Source organism: Pelobates fuscus, chromosome 3 (assembly GCF_036172605.1).
Source record: "Pelobates fuscus isolate aPelFus1 chromosome 3, aPelFus1.pri, whole genome shotgun sequence".
Lineage (NCBI taxonomy): Eukaryota > Metazoa > Chordata > Amphibia > Anura > Pelobatidae > Pelobates > Pelobates fuscus.
In genome coordinates this window covers 334,991,954-335,011,741 of record NC_086319.1, presented here as the reverse complement: position 1 = coordinate 335,011,741, position 19,788 = coordinate 334,991,954, and the positions used below count along the sequence as shown (strand labels likewise).

General features: G+C 42.9%; 1 protein-coding gene across 2 annotated transcripts in view; it reads left to right on the top strand.

Moving 5' to 3' along the window:
• The window catches only part of GNB5 (G protein subunit beta 5), a 71,586-nt gene that overhangs the window by 43,554 nt on the left and 8,244 nt on the right, over nt 1–19,788 (top strand). For both annotated transcript variants that reach the window (XR_010090459.1, XM_063449054.1), the window contains exons 8-12: nt 4,642–4,785; nt 5,295–5,386; nt 6,061–6,109; nt 7,570–7,666; nt 14,940–15,106. Coding sequence is in view for 1 of the 2 variants with exons in the window: in XM_063449054.1 (XP_063305124.1) it covers nt 4,642–4,785; nt 5,295–5,386; nt 6,061–6,109; nt 7,570–7,666; nt 14,940–15,106 (549 nt within the window). In the remaining variant the exon portion in view is untranslated. The remainder of the gene's footprint in view (nt 1–4,641; nt 4,786–5,294; nt 5,387–6,060; nt 6,110–7,569; nt 7,667–14,939; nt 15,107–19,788) is intronic.

The window sequence follows — 19,788 nt, the reverse complement described above, 5'->3', positions numbered from 1 at the left end:
TCGGTGGAGTGGATGCAGAGTGTGTGTCGGTGGAGTGGATGCAGAGTGTGTGTTGGTGGAGTGGATGCAGAGTGTGTGTCGGTGGAGTGGATGCAGAGTGTGTGTCGGTGGAGTGGATGCAGAGTGTGTGTCGGTGGAGTGGATGCAGAGTGTGTGTCGGTGGAGTGGATGCAGAGTGTGTGTCGGTGGAGTGGATGCAGAGTGTGTGTCGGTGGAGTGGATGCAGAGTGTGTGTCGGTGGAGTGGATGCAGAGTGTGTGTCGGTGGAGTGGATGCAGAGTGTGTGTCGGTGGAGTGGATGCAGAGTGTGTGTCGGTGGAGTGGATGCAGAGTGTGTGTCGGTGGAGTGGATGCAGAGTGTGTGTCGGTGGAGTGGATGCAGAGTGTGTGTCGGTGGAGTGGATGCAGAGTGTGTGTCGGTGGAGTGGATGCAGAGTGTGTGTCGGTGGAGTGGATGCAGAGTGTGTGTCGGTGGAGTGGATGCAGAGTGTGTGTCGGTGGAGTGGATGCAGAGTGTGTGTCGGTGGAGTGGATGCAGAGTGTGTGTCGGTGGAGTGGATGCAGAGTGTGTGTCGGTGGAGTGGATGCAGAGTGTGTGTCGGTGGAGTGGATGCAGAGTGTGTGTCTGTGGAGTGGATGCAGAGTGTGTGTAGGTGGAGTGGATGCAGAGTGTGTGTAGGTGGAGTGGATGCAGAGTGTGTGTAGGTGGAGTGGATGCAGAGTGTGTGTCGGTGGAGTGGATGCAGAGTGTGTGTCGGTGGAGTGGATGCAGAGTGTGTGTCTGTGGAGTGGATGCAGAGTGTGTGTCTGTGGAGTGGATGCAGAGTGTGTGTCTGTGGAGTGGATGCAGAGTGTGTGTAGGTGGAGTGGATGCAGAGTGTGTGTAGGTGGAGTGGATGCAGAGTGTGTGTAGGTGGAGTGGATGCAGAGTGTGTGTAGGTGGAGTGGATGCAGAGTGTGTGTAGGTGGAGTGGATGCAGAGTGTGTGTAGGTGGAGTGGATGCAGAGTGTGTGTAGGTGGAGTGGATGCAGAGTGTGTGTAGGTGGAGTGGATGCAGAGTGTGTGTAGGTGGAGTGGATGCAGAGTGTGTGTAGGTGGAGTGGATGCAGAGTGTGTGTAGGTGGAGTGGATGCAGAGTGTGTGTAGGTGGAGTGGATGCAGAGTGTGTGTCAGTGTAGTGAATGCAGAGTGTGTGTCAGTGTAGTGAATGCAGAGTGTGTGTTAGTGTAATGAATGCAGAGTGAGTGTGTGTGTGTTTACTAGTGTATGCATGTAATGTAATGAAAGTTATTCCCCCCTCCCTGTTTCTTACCTGGCTCAGGGAGGGGAGAGATTCCATCCCTGGTGGTCCGGTGGCATGGTGGGGCCCCCAGCTCCCCGTATGTGCAGAGGGGGCCCAGCGGACTGCAGCTGTACTTTACAGGTGTGTATTGCTGTCTGTGTGTGTATTGCTGTCTGTGTGTGTGTATTGCTGTCTGTGTGTATATTGCTGTCTGTGTGTGTATTGCTGTCTGTGTGTGTCTTGCTGTCTGTGTGAGTATGGCTGTCTGTCTGTGTGTGTGTGTGTATGGCTGTCTGTGTGTGTGTATAGCTGTCTGTGTGTGTGTGTGTGTGTGTGTATGGCTGTCTGCGTGTGTGTGTATGGCTGCCTGCGTGTGTGTGTATGGCTGCCTGCGTGTGTGTGTATGGCTGCCTGTGTGTGTGTGTATGGCTGCCTGTGTGTGTGTGTATTGCTGTCTGCGTGTGTGTGTGTATTGCTGTCTGCGTGTGTGTGTGTATTGCTGTCTGTGTGTGTGTATGGTTGTCTGTGTATGGCTGTCTGTGTGTTGCTGGCTGTCTGTGCATGTGTGCTTGAGGAAGCCTGTGTGTCTCTCAGTGAGTCTGTGAGTGTGTGTTTGTGTCTGTGAGTGCATGTCTGTGTTGGATTGATTGTTTGTGTATGTCGGTCAGTGAGTGTGACTCAGTGAGTGTGAGTGAGAACAGGGGAATGGGGTTTAGTAGACGGAGGACTGTGATTTAGTAGACAAGGGGTGGATTGGGTTTTATTAGAGTTTTTTTTTATTACTGTACTTTTCAAAATAAACCTATGTTTCTATGAAACTCAAAATGTTTCGTTTTTTTGCGGCTCACTTCAACTAAAACCCTGTTTATTTGGCCCTTGCTAGCCTTTGAGTTTGACATGCTTGCTGTATACCCTTGACTTGTCATTTGTGGATACACATTTGCAATAGTAGCGCTGTTTCTACTTAACTACTAAGGATATTTAACATTGTAAATTTACATGGCTACATGCAACAGCTGCTCCGTATTTGGATACTTTCACAGCAGCTTTAGGTGTAACACAACATACAGGCTACACAGATTTCTCCTTTTTTAAGCCACTTGCACATTTTTGTATCACTTTTTTATTTAGCTTCACAGTTTGAGTTATCTTACATATAGTATTGAATAAAGAATGCATTATTTACAATATGTGTATTTTTTTTACCCTCAATTGAGTTGTTTCCTCTTATGTGGGTAACTCTTTGGCGGTTATAGAGAGCTGCTATATGTGTGCTGTTTATACCTGGGTTCCAGCTCGCAGAATACCTGTTTTACGTATATATTTTTTCTCATCCGGGTCATGCCCATTCTACCCACTTACTCCAACCCTTGACTTCAGGGCCAGGCTGCCCTGTCCCTCGAGTCTGTTTTTTTTCTAATAATTGCATAAGAGCACAAGTTCAATAAATGAAACACTCTTAGAATGGCGTCATAATATGTGATTTTTTTGTTTGTTTATGGCGTGCACTCCTATTTCAATTTATGTCCACCACCAATCGTTTTTCCGGCGAAAAGTGATTGCTAGCCTAACCAATACAGTTTCAAATGCAGAAATTCTTCATTATTCAAAATGCATTAAAAAATATCCTGCCCTACGGTATGTTTCTGTTTTACATAAAGAAACAATATGTATGTCCATCTACGATCATTCCTTGCCTGGGCATTCACTAGGAGAATCTAGATTTGACTTGGAGCATTTTTGTGCCATAAAAAGGATCAGCATTACCACCAATAGCTACATTGTAACATTATTCAACCCTTCTTTGTTATATTGGCATAGATTTCTCCTAAAACAGAGGTTCTAAAGAGCCATTTTGTAGACCAAACATTATTACATTACTTGATACATTCTTTAGTGCCTGGTCCTTGAGTTTGTTTCCAATCCTTGGCCTGCAACTGCGTATCTCTTTTCTACAATAACTCCAAGAGCTACCGCAGCAACCTGGTACCTTATGGCTACTCACCTAGCAACCTGAGCTTCTTCAGTGATATTTCCCAAGCACCAGCTAAATACTGGATAAAGTTATAAATAGCTCTTCCCACCTTGTACCCAAACACTAGACAAGACTGAGTGCAGGGACAAGACAATATTGGTTTATTGTACAACAGGCAGTGCATTTATACAGTACAAGATATTATATAAAGGTGTGACAAGCAGGAAAAAGAATGTGTGGACCTAGTGGAAGACTGCAGCAACACAGTGGGAACCAATCATTATTGGGCACATACACACTGGTTCCATTATGTCTAGCCTAGCTGAAAAAATAGCTAAGTGGAAAATGGAGCAAGTCTTTATGTGTGTACTAGGAGGCAACAAAGCGAAAGGGGAGCTCTCAGTAGAGGAGAAAAGCTCCTTTAATCTAAGTACACCACTGGATTGAGTGAATTCTAAGCTACCTATGGTGTAAAGGACAACCTTTCCGATCACCAGGTATCAGAGAGATGTTTTAGAGCATTAGCAGGTACTTGTGACATTACTAGCTGAATTTGGTGCGTCATGGCTGGGCAGTGCACTTATGGTAGGCCATACTGACCCGGGTTACTAACTGTAAAACAAGCACACTTTTAACTTTTAGTCCTGCCACGCCAAATGCAGTACTTCAAAAGTACACTCTGCACCAGTCCCACATGATGTTAATCCTTTGTTGTCCACATTGGTTTGAGCTCCACAGAGTTTACCCTTCAGGTGTCAGTAGAGATTAACTCCTTAAGTTCCCAATATCTAATTGGTGGTGTTTACTGTCGTTGATGATTAACCTGTTAAATACACATGCCTAGATGTACTGAATTGTTTAACTTTTTCAGGGTTGGAGTGTGATTTCCCTCACAAGGGGTCCATAGTCTCTGGGTATGAGCATGGTTCTGGTACCTTGTCCTTCTCTTGGTTACTGAGAAGCAAATAGCTTAAACTTGCTGAACCATGCTGGTTAACAGCAAAGAGGGCGTTAGAAGGAAATATGTATTAAAAAAAAAGAAGCAAAAAAACAGTGTTGAGACAATAGAACAGGCCTTGTCTAATTGATAAATCTTGCATATATTTTCTTGACATTTTACAGACACAGATGTCGCACATAATCAAGCAGAAAATGTTTTTTTTCTGAAAAATGCTTTCAACAGTAGTTTGCAGATTTAAAAAAAAAATATATGCTAATGTCAAACTTTTGCTTGATTTTGTGAATTAAATCCAGCTGATTTAACAAAAACTAAACAAACATTGAGTGACTACTTATGGATCCAGCGGTTCAGTAGATGGTATTCCAGCAAGGCTTGCATTATATTTAATCGGAGTCATGTTATATGTGTGTATACACCCTTAGATCCTGACAGCCAGCGGAGATGGAACATGTGCGCTGTGGGACGTGGAGAGTGGACAGCTGCTGCAGAGTTTCCATGGCCACGGAGCTGATGTTCTGTGTCTAGATCTGGCACCTTCTGAAACAGGAAATACTTTTGTGTCTGGAGTAAGTCCTGGAACGTTTTCAATCACATGACACTGCATATGAGTTTATTACGAGATGTGCAAAATCAGCAGTAATTGATTTCCAAAAACAAGATCACTTTGTGTCTCTTAACTCTTTGGTGTAAACAGGCTTTGCGTCCAATCACAAGCCTCCCCTGTCATAATAATAGTAGGTATTAAACGTCTATTCTTTTCTTTGATAATGAAAAGAAAGTACAAAAAAATTGAAAACCATTTAACCATTATTTGTTGTGCGGTGGAAACAGGTGTGTAAGCTTTGCAGAACAGAAGGCTTATGAGTTTAAAAAAAAAAAAAAATGTTTTGTATATACCTACATCAAAAAAAAAATTAGTTCATGGACAATTCATTTATCTATTTCTTTGATCTGTTTGTGTCATAACATTTGAAGAACATAAGCTGCAAAAATCCAAATGATGTAAGAAACCCTTGTGCTCTATTTTTCCTCTTCTTTTAATCATATACCTTTGTATGTTTGTCATTCTAATTAGGGCTGTGACAAAAAGGCAATGGTGTGGGACATGAGAACCGGGCAGTGCATTCAGTCGTTTGAAACTCACGAATCTGATATAAACAGCGTTCGGTCAGTTCTACTTTTTGTTCTAGATAGAACACAGCATTTATGAGTTTTACACATACACCAACGGCTTTAACTGGTGAATATGACCGTTATTTATAACAATTCTGGGGCAGGGTTCTAATACAGAGTAATTACCATGGAGACTAATGGAATGTTAGGGATGATTGATCCAGAATTAAACTCAGCAGCAAAATCGTTAATGGACAGCTCCATCTGCCTTCATACTCACTATGGTGTAAATAAACCTATACTTTTCCTGGGTGCTGTTATGAAGAATCGGTATTGATATTTCTAAGTGAATGTTCATCTTGTATACAAGTGTTCTAGAAATGATAAGTTAAATATTTATTTTTATAATAGTCTTATTAAATTGTAAACACTCTTTGTAGGTGCTTAATTTGCCTCAAAAGGTACCACCACATTTTAACACAAAAATATAGCATGATGTGTTTGTTTTTTTTTGTCACTTGAAGTCAGACACATATATTGTGAAATCTGAGAATTTAAAAGAATAATTGGTATTTATATTTATACTCTTTTTATAGCTCTTGGTCTTAAAGTGCTGCTCTGATTTCTGAGCTGTGCAATAATTTAAAACACATTATCATGTGATATTGTGACTTTCTCTGGATTGTTTTTTTCCAAAATACTGATCTGTTATTGTTCGGGTTTCATAGGTACTACCCTAGTGGAGATGCATTCGCTTCTGGTTCGGATGATGCTACGGTAATATTTTATTTTCTTACATGTACCATTGTGTAAATGACAAGTTTTCATTGTTTTGCATATTCCACATTTCTTCTTCTAAACACATATATGTATATGTTCTGTCTAACCTCAGATAAACACTGCATGTACATTTCCTTAAGACTACTGACCTTCCCTAACCTAGTGCAACATTCCACTGTGCATTGTTTGATGAGGTTAAAATGCAGCCTCTGTTTCCTCCTTCTCCTTTATTGAGATATAAGTGCGGATTTACAGAAAGGCAAATTATTGAGGTTTTTTTACCTTTTATCCGTTCTCATATTCTCTGCTTTTGTTTCCTCGTATACAACATCTATTTTATGTTGGGGTAATTAAACTTTTCACTTACTGCATTAAAACTGCTAAAATAATCTGTACATGTTACATACTTTAACCCCTTAAAGGGAATCTCCAGTGCCAGGAAAACACTCCATTTTCCTGGAACTGGAGGTTCCCTCTCCCTCCCACCCCCCAATCCCCGGTTACTGAAGGGGTGAAAACCCCTTCAGTCACTTACCTGAGGCAGCGACGATGTCCCTCGTCGCTGTCTCCTCCTCCGCGCCGCTCCTCCTCCTGGCTCCGTCGGCCGGTTGGCGAGACTGATCCCGCCCACAGGCCGAGGAGACCTAATGCGAATGCGTGGCAATGCCGCGCATGCGCATTAGGTCTCCCCATAGGAAAGCATTGAAAACGAATTTCAATGCTTTCCTATGGGGATTTGAGCGACGCTGGAGGTCCTCACACAGCGTGAGGAAGTCCAGCGACGCTCTAGCACAGATAATCTGTGCTATAGAGCAGGAAGTTCCCTCTAGTGGCTGCCTAGTAGACAGCCACTAGAGGTGGAGTTAATTATTGAAGTTTATAAAAATACTGCAATAATTACACTTGCAGGGTTAAGAGTAGTGAGAGTTGGCACCCAGACCACTCCAATGGGCAGAAGTGGTCTGGGTGCCTGGAGTGTCCCTTTAAGGACACATGACATGTGTGACATGTCATGATTCCCTTTTATTCCAGAAATTTGGTCCTTAAGGGGTTAAACAAACTATTCAAGGACCATAAGCACTACTACCCCCACTACCCCCAGAAGTTCCCTGGCGCCATCCCATGGTAAGATGTTAAATTATTTTAACACAGTTTGACAACTTATCTCTTCCACACTGGATGCATCCACTGCATCTTGTCTTCTCCAGGAAAAGAAACCGGATCCCTCTGTTGGGCAAAACACAGCTAATGCAAGGCAGTGCTCATTGGTTGAGAGTGCTTAGCTGATGCTTTTAGCCAATAAACATGATTCTGCTGTAATATCTAAAGTAATACGGCTTCTTCTTGGGAGGAGACCTGTACAGTGGATTTGGCGCATATGCCTGGAAGGATCCACATAAATTGTAGTAGTTTGATAGTATGACCTGCTGAGTTCATTATTTGTGATTTATTTGCAGTGCCGTATGTACGATCTCCGCGCGGATAGAGAAGTGGCCATCTATTCCAAAGAAAGCATCATTTTCGGAGCTTCCAGTGTAGATTTCTCTCTAAGCGGTAAGATTTTATTAACTGTAATGTGTTTAGCGTCTGTTTTTCATCCTTTGCATCATTTATTTACAACACTATTGTATATTGTGCTACATAGTAAATGGAAATAAGCACAAAAATGCAGATAATTGTATTACACTTCTACATGTGCATTAAAGGGTCACTCCAGACCCCTAAAAAACTTTAGCAGGCTGTAAAGCTTTATGTGTGAAGAGTGTCCTGTTTTTTTCATTTTGCAAAAAGTGCAGATCTCAATAGAAATTTACACTTTTATAAATTAACATGGTTACACCCCCATGGCTTTCAAGCAGGCAACAGGTGCTGTTACTTCCTGGTTTTGTTAGCTCAATGCAGCTGACCTCAAGTGGCAGCAATTGCCCAGAGCAGCTGACTTACAAAGACTTTTCATTGCGCTACATTGGGAAGTTTGCGATTGAACAGTTTGGGTGGGGTTAGAAGGGGAGAGCTTGCAAAGGCAGCGGACAAGAATACTGCAGGTTTTGCAAGCTGATTTTATATATATCCCAATGAAAAAATACATAATTAAACGTATGCATGTTTTCATTTAGGGTATATCTACTAAACAGTGCTTTTTATTTATTTTGTATTTGGGTAGTGGAGTGTTCCTTTGAAGAAGCACTATCACCACTCAAAAAAGGAAGAGCAAATCGTAATGATATTATGAAATGCTTATAAGGACTGTGTTGAAATTTCATGGAAATTCAAATGCATTCAAAAGATATATTAAAAGGCAAACTAGGTTAATGCCTTACTTGACAAAAGGCAGAGCACTGATTCAATGCATCTCTCTGAGGAGATGCTGATTGGTGCAGCATGGCGACCCGTGCAGCGCTGGGAAAAAAGTTTTACTTTTACTTTTACTTTTACTTAGCTGACAGGGTGGCCGGGAACTAAACGGCATATTTAGACTTATAGTGTCAGGAATACATATTTGTATTCCTAACACTATAGTTGTCCTTTAATTCCTGAAGAAATCATAAACTAGCTGAAAACTTAAACAAAATTATAATAACAACCACATGGTGCATATATGTTGGAAATTTCTGTTTTTGTATTAACGTTACAAAAGCTTAAACGTATTTAATTCCAGCTTGTAATCCCAATACCATCCTTTTTCAAAGTATTTGGCAAATATGAGGTTATGTGATACAAGGTATTGGACCGGAGGATTGGAGGAAGGCAGGTGTTGTTCCTATGTTTAAAAAGGGTTCAAAATCCTTGCCTGGAAATTATAGACCTGTGAGCTTAACTTCTGTGACTGGGAAAATATTTGAAGGGCTATTAAGGGATAATATTCAGGAATTCATTGGGAAGAACTTTGTTATTAGCAATAATCAGCATGGTTTTCTGAAACATAGGTCATGTCAAACTAACCTAATTGCATTCTACGAAGGAGTAAGTAGAAGTATAGATCAGGGTGTTGCAGTGGATGTGATCTACTTGGATTTTGCCAAGGCATTTGATACGGTTCCCCACAATAGGCTAGTCTTCAAACTAAAAGAAATTGGTCTAGATGAATATTCTTGCTCTTGGGTAGAACATTGGCTTAAGGATAGAGTACAACGAGTTGTCATTAATGGTACATTTTCAAGCTGGACAAAAGTGGTAAGTGGTGTCCCTCAGGGTTCTGTTTTGGGACCACTTCTATTTAACATATTCATAAATGATCTTGCAATAGGCAATGAAGCCATGTTTCACTGTTTGCAGATGACACAAAACTTTGTAAAGTAATAAAATGTGAGCAGGAAATTGCTTTGCTGCAGAGGGATTTAGATAGATTTGGGGACTGGGCACTAAAATGCCAGATGAAATTTAATGTAGAGAAATGCAAAGAATGCACAAGCACACATGATATGGATTTGGGAATTGTTACAGACAACAAATTAGGCAGCAATATGCAATGTCAATCTGCAGTTGCTAAGGCCAGTAAGGTTTTGTCATGTATAAATAGGGGCATAAAGTCTCGGGATCAGGGCCGGTGCAAGGATTTTTGCCGCCCCCCCCATATGTCCTGCCCACCATGTGACATCACAATGCCCCGCCCATATGCTCTGCCATATGGGCCAACGCCAGTCTTCACAAAGTGCCTTTTATCTGAAAAGACAGCGTGTTTACATTAAAAAGCCTACAGGCACAGGCTATAGACACCAGAACCACTACATTATGCTGTAGTGCTTCTGGTGACTATAGTATACATTTAATGTGAGGTAAATTAGAGATTAGTGCCACTAATAATATATTGGATTGCCTACTTACCACCAGATGAGGACAAGAGGCTGATGATGGGCTCAGTCTGGCTCCACAGGTCTGGTGTAGAAGAGGCTCTCTGGAGACTGTTTTTAACAGTGCTCACAACAATTAACAAACAGGAAGCAGCTCCATTTTTTAGGGCCCCTTACACAGCTCAAGGTCTGGGCCCCCAGGGGGCATACGCCTACAATGCCCACCCATAAATCCACCTACATGGCCCATCCATGAGTTGGGGATGTTTTATGTGTGCAATTTGTGTAAGGGATGTAGTGTGTTTATAGGGGATGTAGTATGTGTTTGCGTGTAAGGAATGCATTGTATGTTTCTGTGTGTGTGTGTGTGTGTGTGTGTAAGGGGTGCAAGGTTTGTTTCTGTGTATGTAATTGAATGCAGTGTGTGTCTGTAAGGGGTGCATTAATTATGTAAGAGAACGTAAGGGATGCATTGTGTGTTTCGGGTGTGTCTGTGTGTGAGTAGGAATGCATTGTATGTTTCTGTGTGTGGGGGGGGATGCATTGTGTATGTGTGTAGTGTAAAAGAGAGGGTTTGTGGGGTAGGATAGGGACTGAGAACAGCTCTTTATTTATTTATTTTTTTAAAAATCATAGTGCTCTCCCCTCCGGTCAATTATTGATTTCCCCTTCCCTTCTGTCCCTCTGTGTTCTCCCCTTCTGTCACTTAGTGCTCTCCCTTGGCCCCCTGTCCCTCTGCAGTCCCCCCTTGGTGGTCTTCTCACTCCCCCCTCTCCCCCTTAGTGGTCCTCCCTCTCCCAAACCCCTTAGTAGACCTTCCCCTACTCCCCCCACCCCTTAGTGGTATTCCCCCCCCCCTTAGTGGTCCTTACCCTCCTCCCCTCTCCTTAGTAGTCCTCCCTCCTTACCCCCCTTTGGTGGTCCTCCCTCTCCCAAACCCCTAGTGGACCTCTCCACCCCCGTTCCCCCTGTGTTCCTTCACCCCACTCCCCTAGTGGTCCTTACCCTCCCCTCACCTAGTGGTCCTTACCCTCCCCTCCCCTAGTGGTCCTTGCTCCCCCTCCCCTAGTGGTCCTTATCCCCCCCCTCCCCTAGTGGTCCTTATACCCCCCTCCCTCCCCTAGTGGTCCTTATCCCCCATCCCTCCCTCCCCTAGTTGTCCTTATCCCCCCTCCCTCCCCTAGTGGTCCTTATCCCCCTCCCCTAGTGGTCCTTATCCCCCCCTCCCTCCCCTAGTGGTCCTTATCCCCCCCCAACCTCCCATAGTGGTCCTTAACCCCCCTCCCTCCCATAGTGGTCCTTATCCCCCCCCCCATAGTGGTGCTTATCCCCCCCCTCCCTCCCATAGTGGTCCTTATTCCCCCCCTCCCTCCCATAGTGGTCCTTAACCCCCCTCCCTCCCATAGTGGTCCTTATCCCCCCCCCTCCCTCCCATAGTAGTCCTTACCCCCCCACTCCCTCCCATAGTGGTCCTTAACCCCCCCTCCCTCCCATAGTGGTCCTTATCCCCCTCCCTCCCATAGTGGTCCTTATCCCTCCCCCCCCTCCCTCCCATAGTGGTCCTTATCCCCCCTCCCTCCCATAGTGGTCCTTATCCCCCCTCCCTCCCATAGTGGTCCGTATCCCCCCCATCCCTCCCCTAGTGGTCCTTATCCCCCCCATCCCTCCCCTAGTGGTCCTTATCCCCCCCATCCCTCCCCTAGTGGTCCTTATACCCCCCCCCATCCCTCCCATAGTGGTCCTTATACCCCCCCATCCCTCCCATAGTGGTCCTTATCCCCCCCCCCCATCCCTCCCATAGTGGTCCTTATCCCCCCCCATCCCTCCCATAGTGGTCCTTATCCCCCCCCATCCCTCCCATAGTGGTCCTTATCCCCCCCATCCCTCCCATAGTGGTCCTTATCCCCCCCCCATTCCTCCCCTAGTGCTCCTTATCCCCCCATCCCTCCCCTAGTGGTCCTTATACCCCCCTCCCTCCCCTAGTGGTCCTTATACCCCCCCCCTCCATCCCCTAGTGGTCCTTATACCACCCTCCCCTCCCTCCCTCCCCTAGTGGTCCTTACCCTCCCCTCCTGCCCATGTAGCGTGGCCGGGCGGCACGGAACGTGGGGCAGGAACCTCTGTTTCCTGTACCCGGCCCCCGGCAGAACGACAGGAAGTGCCATGAGCACTTCCTGTCATTCCGCCGGCGGCCGGGTACAGGAAACAGAGGTTCCTGTCCCGCGTTCCGTGCCGCCCGGCCACGCTACATGGAGAGACCGGCAAGAGGGAGCGCTCTGCGCTTCCCTCCTGCCGGTCACTCAAACCCGGCCGCCCTCCATGCAGCAGTGCTGTGCCGCCTGAGGCTTGTAAAAGCGCTCAGGCGGCGCAGCATGAGGAGGCGCAGCGGGGACAGGGATCCGGCGCCCCCTGCTAAGTTGCGCCCTTGGCGGCTGCCTAGGTCGCCTTACAGGTGGCGCCAGCCCTGCTCGGGATGAAAGTTACATTTTGCCTCTTTATAAATCGCTGGTAAGACCACACCTTGAATATGCTGTGCAATTTTGGGCACCTGTTTTAAAGAAGGATACTAAAAAAAGTGCAGAGACGAGCTACAAAATTGATAAAGGAATAGAGCACTTTAGTTCGGAAGAAAGGTTAAAACATTTAAATCTATTTAGTTTGGAAAAACAGCACCTCAGAGGTGATATGATAACATCATACAAATATATTTGGGGCCAATACAAACCATTATCTGGAAATCTATTCATAAACAGGGCTATACATAGGACACAAGGTCAAACATTTAGTCTGGAAGAAAGGAGATTTCATCTAAGGCAAAGAAAAGTTTGTTTTTTTTTACAGTAAGAGCAATAAGGATATGGAATTCTCTGCCTGAAGAGGTAGCTTTATCAGAGTCCACACAGATGTTTAAACCGCAATTGGATAAATACTTCCAAAAACATAACATACAGGGATATAATTTCTAATTAGTGGGGTAATAGCTGCTTGATCCAAGGAGATATCTGACTGCTATTTTGGGGTCAGGAAGGAATTTTTCCTAGTTTGTTGCAAAATAGGAAGCGCTTCAGACTGGGTTTTTTTGCCTTCTTTTGGATCAACAGCAAAAAACAAATGTGAGGAAGGCTGAACTTGATGGACGCAAGTCTCTTTTCAGCCATGTAACTATGTAACTATTCCACAGTAAACAATTGTTCCAATTATGTATCAGTTGATCTATTGAGCTGGTTTGATGTGAGAATTAGTTTGATTCTGTTACAATTTGCAAATGTTTTGATTTATGTTGCTGGAAACAGGCAATTAAGCCTCCTTTGTAAGCTTGGTCTGCTGTGTTGTTTTGGGGAATCTTGCTCACTTTGCTTTTCTGGTGTGAGCTCATATCCCTGTAAACCTTCCTTTAGTACAGTCATTGCTGCCTGTCAGCATTTCTATATAAATCAGAAAAACAGCTCCACCAATACAACATTCAGCTGCCAGAACCTTCATCTGTAGGTGCAGCTTGAACTGATCTGATTTTAACTTTCACTTCAGGTCCACTCAAGGATTCTCTCTGTATTCCAATAGGCTTTGATCACATCTAGGAACCACGTGGAACGCCTTTGATACTTTGAGATTTATTCACTAAACAACTGATTGTCATGAATTGACCATTGAATTTCAAGATTACCAATCAGTCTTTAGGAAATAAACAAACTGTTAAACAGTTAAAGTTAATTGTTCATTAATAAGAAATGAAAGAAATACTAGGACCTTGGTTACATATTATAATATTATTTATCGTGGTGTGTTTGTATTTGTTTTTGTGTCCTGTTTTGCATTGATGAGAGCTCACATGCAACATGTACATTGGTAATTGTGTTATGTACTGTATTAAAGCTGCTTTGCACTCTCCAAACCCCCCTCCTCCTCCAACAAAAATAGCATTTGATCAAGATAGAATCTTTATAAAAATACTCACATTGACTGTGTTGGAATTTTGCTGAAATTCCAACGCAGTTATAGGATATCACAAGACATAATTGGGACTTCTTTGTCTTTGTGTATATTCCCTACACCTGACAAAACTTGAAAAGGAGGCAGAGCTACCCCCACCAAGTTTTGTCATTAAAAGGCATTGAAAGGCGTAGACCTTGCATATGTACAAGAGTTTGACTACATACAATGGAGGAGCGCAATAGTGTGCTGTAGGGGATATAGAGCTTGGAGTGTTCATTTAACTTTATAATATGTTACAGTAAACAAAATGCGACATGGTAAGGTATGTCCCGTAACATGTAGCTGCAGATTGACACTGTTCTTAAAATAATCATTGTTTAAAATGAAAAGACTTTTAGGTGACAATTGAGGCAATGCAAATCCTTTAACTTATCCGATATTCACTGTATTTATACATGCAGAAAGATGTTTGTGTAGGTCTGTGAACCATGGTGTACATATTATTTGAACATTACACAATGTTGTTTGATGCCAGGGTTTACCAATCGCTTGGTATGTATTGTTCTCAGTGACTCATACGAGTTGTTTCCAGATTCTTACGTCATTCATATTGGGGATTATTATTTTTTTATTTCTGATAATTCTGATAAGTGTGTTTTACGGGCAATCCCTATGTCAGGATTGGTAATATTCCAGCTAGCTACAAGCTACGATCAATCATCTTCCTCTATAATCTGTTTGCACCAATCCTTTTTCTTTTAACTTCTTTTGATAGCAGAGATATTTAGCAGTATCATAGCACAACAATTTTCATGGCTAACCTTTTACATGCCTGGATTGTGCACAACAATCTTCCTGGCACTCGAATGGTATAATAAATATTGTACCCCTAGTTATTGCAATTTCTATAGATACAGGTGTGTGGTGTAACACGTGAAGAAAGAACCTCATTTTGACATCTGGCTCTTCTATATGTAAATGAATGTATACATTTATTTTTAATGTATTTATATTGTACATATTTTATATTTATTTTTATATGCATTATGCTTATCTGGATATGCTTAGTTTAACATCTAACATACTATGTCTGTTTACTTTAGGTCGGTTACTCTTTGCTGGATATAATGACTATACAATTAATGTCTGGGATGTCCTTAAGGGGACCAGAGTGTCTATCTTGTTTGGCCATGAAAACAGAGTCAGTACACTGCGTGTATCTCCTGATGGGACAGCGTTCTGCTCAGGCTCATGGGATCACACACTAAGAGTAAGTACACCATTCAGTTTCTTTTATAATTCTATCCTCCTGTGAGCCAGTATATCACACATTCCATTCCAAGAACACAAAAATGACCAGCTATTGTTTTGTTCAATATTTTTGAGACTTTGGAGGATTTCATTTTTTAAAGGGACCCTGCAGGCAAATAAAATTGCTTCGGCCACCATTAACGCACCTTGGTACTGCCAAGTAATTCATGTGTCTGCTTCTACATTAAACATCTCCCAGACATTATACATTTCTTTCCCAATTAAATATTTAAACGCTGTAAGATTTGAGTTGATACTGAAGGTAAATATTTCAACAACATTCTTGTTTAGACTTGAAATGCACTTTATAACTTGTATAATGCTAAGTACAAACGTAGACAAATTAGCGTGGGTGTCTATTACATGTCATTTGTGCTTATCAAAGTGCTTATCAAAGTGCTTTTAACCCAGTATGGATTTAGTCCTGCACAAATCTTTGCCAATGATGCCTTTTCATGCGGTCATTAAAATATGGACATGGCCTATGAAGCATGTTTTAGTTTAATGCACTCTGTATAACGTGGCTGATGGATCCATATCATAATAAGAGCTTAAATGTCATGTTTAGGAGCAGGGCACAAACAACACTGATTCTTAAGAGGATTAAAGGCAAAAATCTGCAGCTGTTGTGTAATAAACATCTGAAATGTATATATGTCTATATGTATATATGTCTAAATGTATATATGTCTAAAATGTCTATGCCTCTGTGTAAATATATATATATATATATATATATATATATATATATATAATCTCCTCTAGAATGTAAGCTCATGGAGCAGGACCCTCCACCCCTTTGTTCCTGTACGTCCAGTTGTCTGGTTACAATTATATGTATGTTAGTCCACCAATTGTACAGCGCTACGGAATTTGATGGTGCTATATAAATAATAAAATAATATATATATATATAGAGAGAGAGAGAGAGAATGAACCGATATACAGTGAGCTGATTTTGAATGTTTGTCCACTGACAAAGAAATTATCAGTCTATAATTTTAATGGTAGGTGTATTTCAAAACCCTTGTTGCCAATCACAGAGGTCAGACGTTTCTTGTAGTTGACCACCAGGTTTGCACACATCTCAGGAGGGATTTTGTCCCACTCCTCTTTGCAGATCCTCTCCAAGTCATTAAGGTTTCAAGGCTGAGTTTGGCAACTCGAACCTTCAGCTCCCTCCACAGATTTTCTATGGGATTAAGGTCTGGAGACTGGCTAGGTCACTCCAGGACCTTAATGTGCTTCTTCTTGAGCCACTCTTTTGTTTCCTTGGCTATGTGATTTTGGTCATTGTCATGCTGCAATACCCATCCACGACCCATTTTCAATGCCTTGGCTGAGGGAAGGAGGTTCTCACCCAAGATATGATGGTACATGGCCCCGTCTATCGTCCCTTTTATATGGTGCAGTTGTCCTGTCCCCTTAGCAGAACAAAACCCACAAAGCATGACGTTTCCTCCTCCATGCTTGACGGTGGGGATGGCGTTCTTAGGGTTATAGGCAGCATTCCTCCTCCTCCAAACACGGTGAGTTGAGTTGATGCAAAGAGCTTGATTTTGGTCTCATCTGACCACAACACTTTCACCCAGTTCTCCTCTGAATCATTCAGATGTTCATTGGCAAACTTCAGACAAGCCTGTACATGTGCTTTCTTGAGCAGAGGGACCATGCAGGCGCTGCAGGATTTCAGTCCTTCACAGCATAGTGTGTTACCAATTGTTTTCTTGGTGACTATAATCCCAGCTGCCTTGAGATCATTAACAAGATCCTCCCATGTAGTTCTGGGCTGATTCCTCACCATTCTCATGATCATTGAAACTCCACAAGGTGAGATCTTGCATGGAGCACCAGACCGAGGGAGACTGACAGTTATTTTGTGTCTTTTATTTGCGAATAATCGCACCAACTTTTGTCACCTTCTCACCAAGCTGCTTGGTGGTGGTCTTGTAGCCCATTCCAGCCTTTTGTAGGTCCCTGACATCCTTGGACAGCTCTTTGGTCTTGGCCGTGGTGGAGAGTTTGGAATCTGATTGATTGCTTGCTTCTGTGGACAGGTGGTTTTAATACAGGTAGCAAGTTGAGATTAGGAGCACTCCCTTTAAGAGACTGCTCCTAATCTCAGCTTGTTACCTGTATAAAAGACACCTGGGAGCCAGAAATATTGCTGATTGATAGGGGATCAAATACTTATTTCACTCATTGACATTCAAATCAATTTATAACTTTTTTGACATGCATTTTTCTGGATATTTGTTTGCTATTCTGTCTCTCACTGTTAAAGTACACCTACCATTAAAATTATAGACTGATCATTTCTTTGTCAGTGGACAAATGTTCAAAATCAGAAGGGGATCAAATACTTTTTTCCCTCACTGTAGATATTTTTTTCCAAGTATTTTCATTTAAGTTTTAAATGTTTTTAACAAATTGCAATTGTAAAATATTACAATAATAAAGTAATGAAAAGCGGACTTTTTTATTACAACTTGAATAACAATAAAATAAAAAAACAAGACAAAAAAAAGGAAGGGGGTGGGGGGGCTCAGGAAGGTAAATATATTATAATAAACATGACTCTTATAGTCAGTTATATTATTGCCAAAACAAATCACTCCAGACATACAATTATACAATTTCTCATAAAAATGTCACAATGTTTAACCATATATAAAGTTCCCATAGATATTCTAAATGGAATTTACAATCAGGATATAGAACTGTAAACTTGGAATACAGTATTCCATATCATAACTTAGAGCACCACTATAGGCACCCAGACCACTTCAGCTCAATGGATAGGTCTCGGTTGCCAAGTCCCCCTAGTTTTAACCCTGCAGCTGAAAACACAACAGTTTCAGAGAAACTGCTATGTTTACACTGCAGGGTTAATCCAGCCTCTAGTGACTGCTTCTGCAATTTTCAGTGAGAAAATCACACTGAAATGATGCATGGCATCCTCACGGAGTCCAGCGTCATTTCAGATCCCAGTAATGCTTTCCTATGGGTGGGTTTGAATGCATGAGCGCCTCTGGCCGCGCATGCGCATTCAGTTCCACTCGAGAGCTGACACCAGTAGGTGGAGGAGAGGTCACCAGTGCAGAGGGAGCCTGGAGCTTGATTAAGGTAAGCGGCGGTAAGGGGGGCCCCAAGGGAGGGGGGGACCTTATAACCCTATAGTGCCAGGAAAACGGTTTTGTTTTCCTGACACTATAGGATCCCTTTAAGCTTTCTTTACATATGCTGAGCTAATCTTTTGTATACTTTATGCAACCAGTCTGGATATTTCATATGTATGGATTTTGATTATTATCTCACACAGCTGTTTGATATTTAATTGGTGCGGCTTATTGACATTTTTATTATTAATAACACAACTGGTGCATTGAAGGTATGTGTAGAGCCTCTTTATGAAAAAGAAGTAATCTTTCTATAAATATATCAAGCACAATGTAAATAATGCATGGTCAACTTTGCTTCCAGTCCAATTTACCACTTCACATCGGCACTTGTGTATGCACAATTGCCAGAGTATGCATTCATACCCCGCAATCATTTAAACACAATTTGAATAATTGCAAATAAAATTTGTTTATTGCAGATTAATTTCATATGCAAATTATGTCTTTAGTAAGTCCAGCAAGTCACAGCTTGGTGGCTCTAACAGCCACCTTGCTGTGACCATCATTCATACAACTGAACACAGATACTAACTCTCTGTGTCAGCTTTTACAGTCCAGCTTCGGTATTCCAGGGCAGAGGGGAGTCGAGGACAGATCAGCAGCCTGACCTCTGTGTCCTAGCTGCTGTCCATGAAGAGTGGCTGGGTAAGAGCCAGTACTTCCATCTCCCCTACCTGCCTGTCTCACACAGAGCACATTATATTACATCCTATCCAGTGGTGTATTCTGGTTTTGTGCTGCCCTAGGCAGGACAAAACTCAGGCGCCCCGTGCCACCCCCACCCAACCCTTCCCCCCCTGCCCCGCCTTCTAAATACACACACACACACACACACACATTCACTGACAGATACGCATACACTAGCTAACAGACATACACACTCGCTAACAGACACACACACACACACTAACAAACACACACACACTCACTAACAGACACACACTCACTCACTAACAGATACACACACTAACAGACACACACAGACACACACTCACTCACTAACAGGCGCACACACACACACACACACTAACAGACAAACACACACTCACTAACAGACGCACACACACACACACTAACAGACAAACGCACACACACAGACACACACTAACAGACACACACTCACTCACTCACTAACAGACACACACACACACACACACTCACTAACAGACACACACTAACAGACACACACTCACTGACACACACACTAGCAGACACACACACTCACTAACAGACACACACACACACACACACTAACAGACACACACTAACAGACACACACACACACACTCACTTTTTAATTTTTTTTATTTAACCCCCTCCCTCCCCCAGCCTTCTTACCTTTGGGAATGCTGGGGGGAGTTCTCCCTCTCCCTGGGGTCTAGTGGGGCTGATGGGCGGGCGGTCGGGCGGCACTGGCGAAGGAGCACTTTCCCCTGAGCGCTCTGCTAAGCTCCCTCGC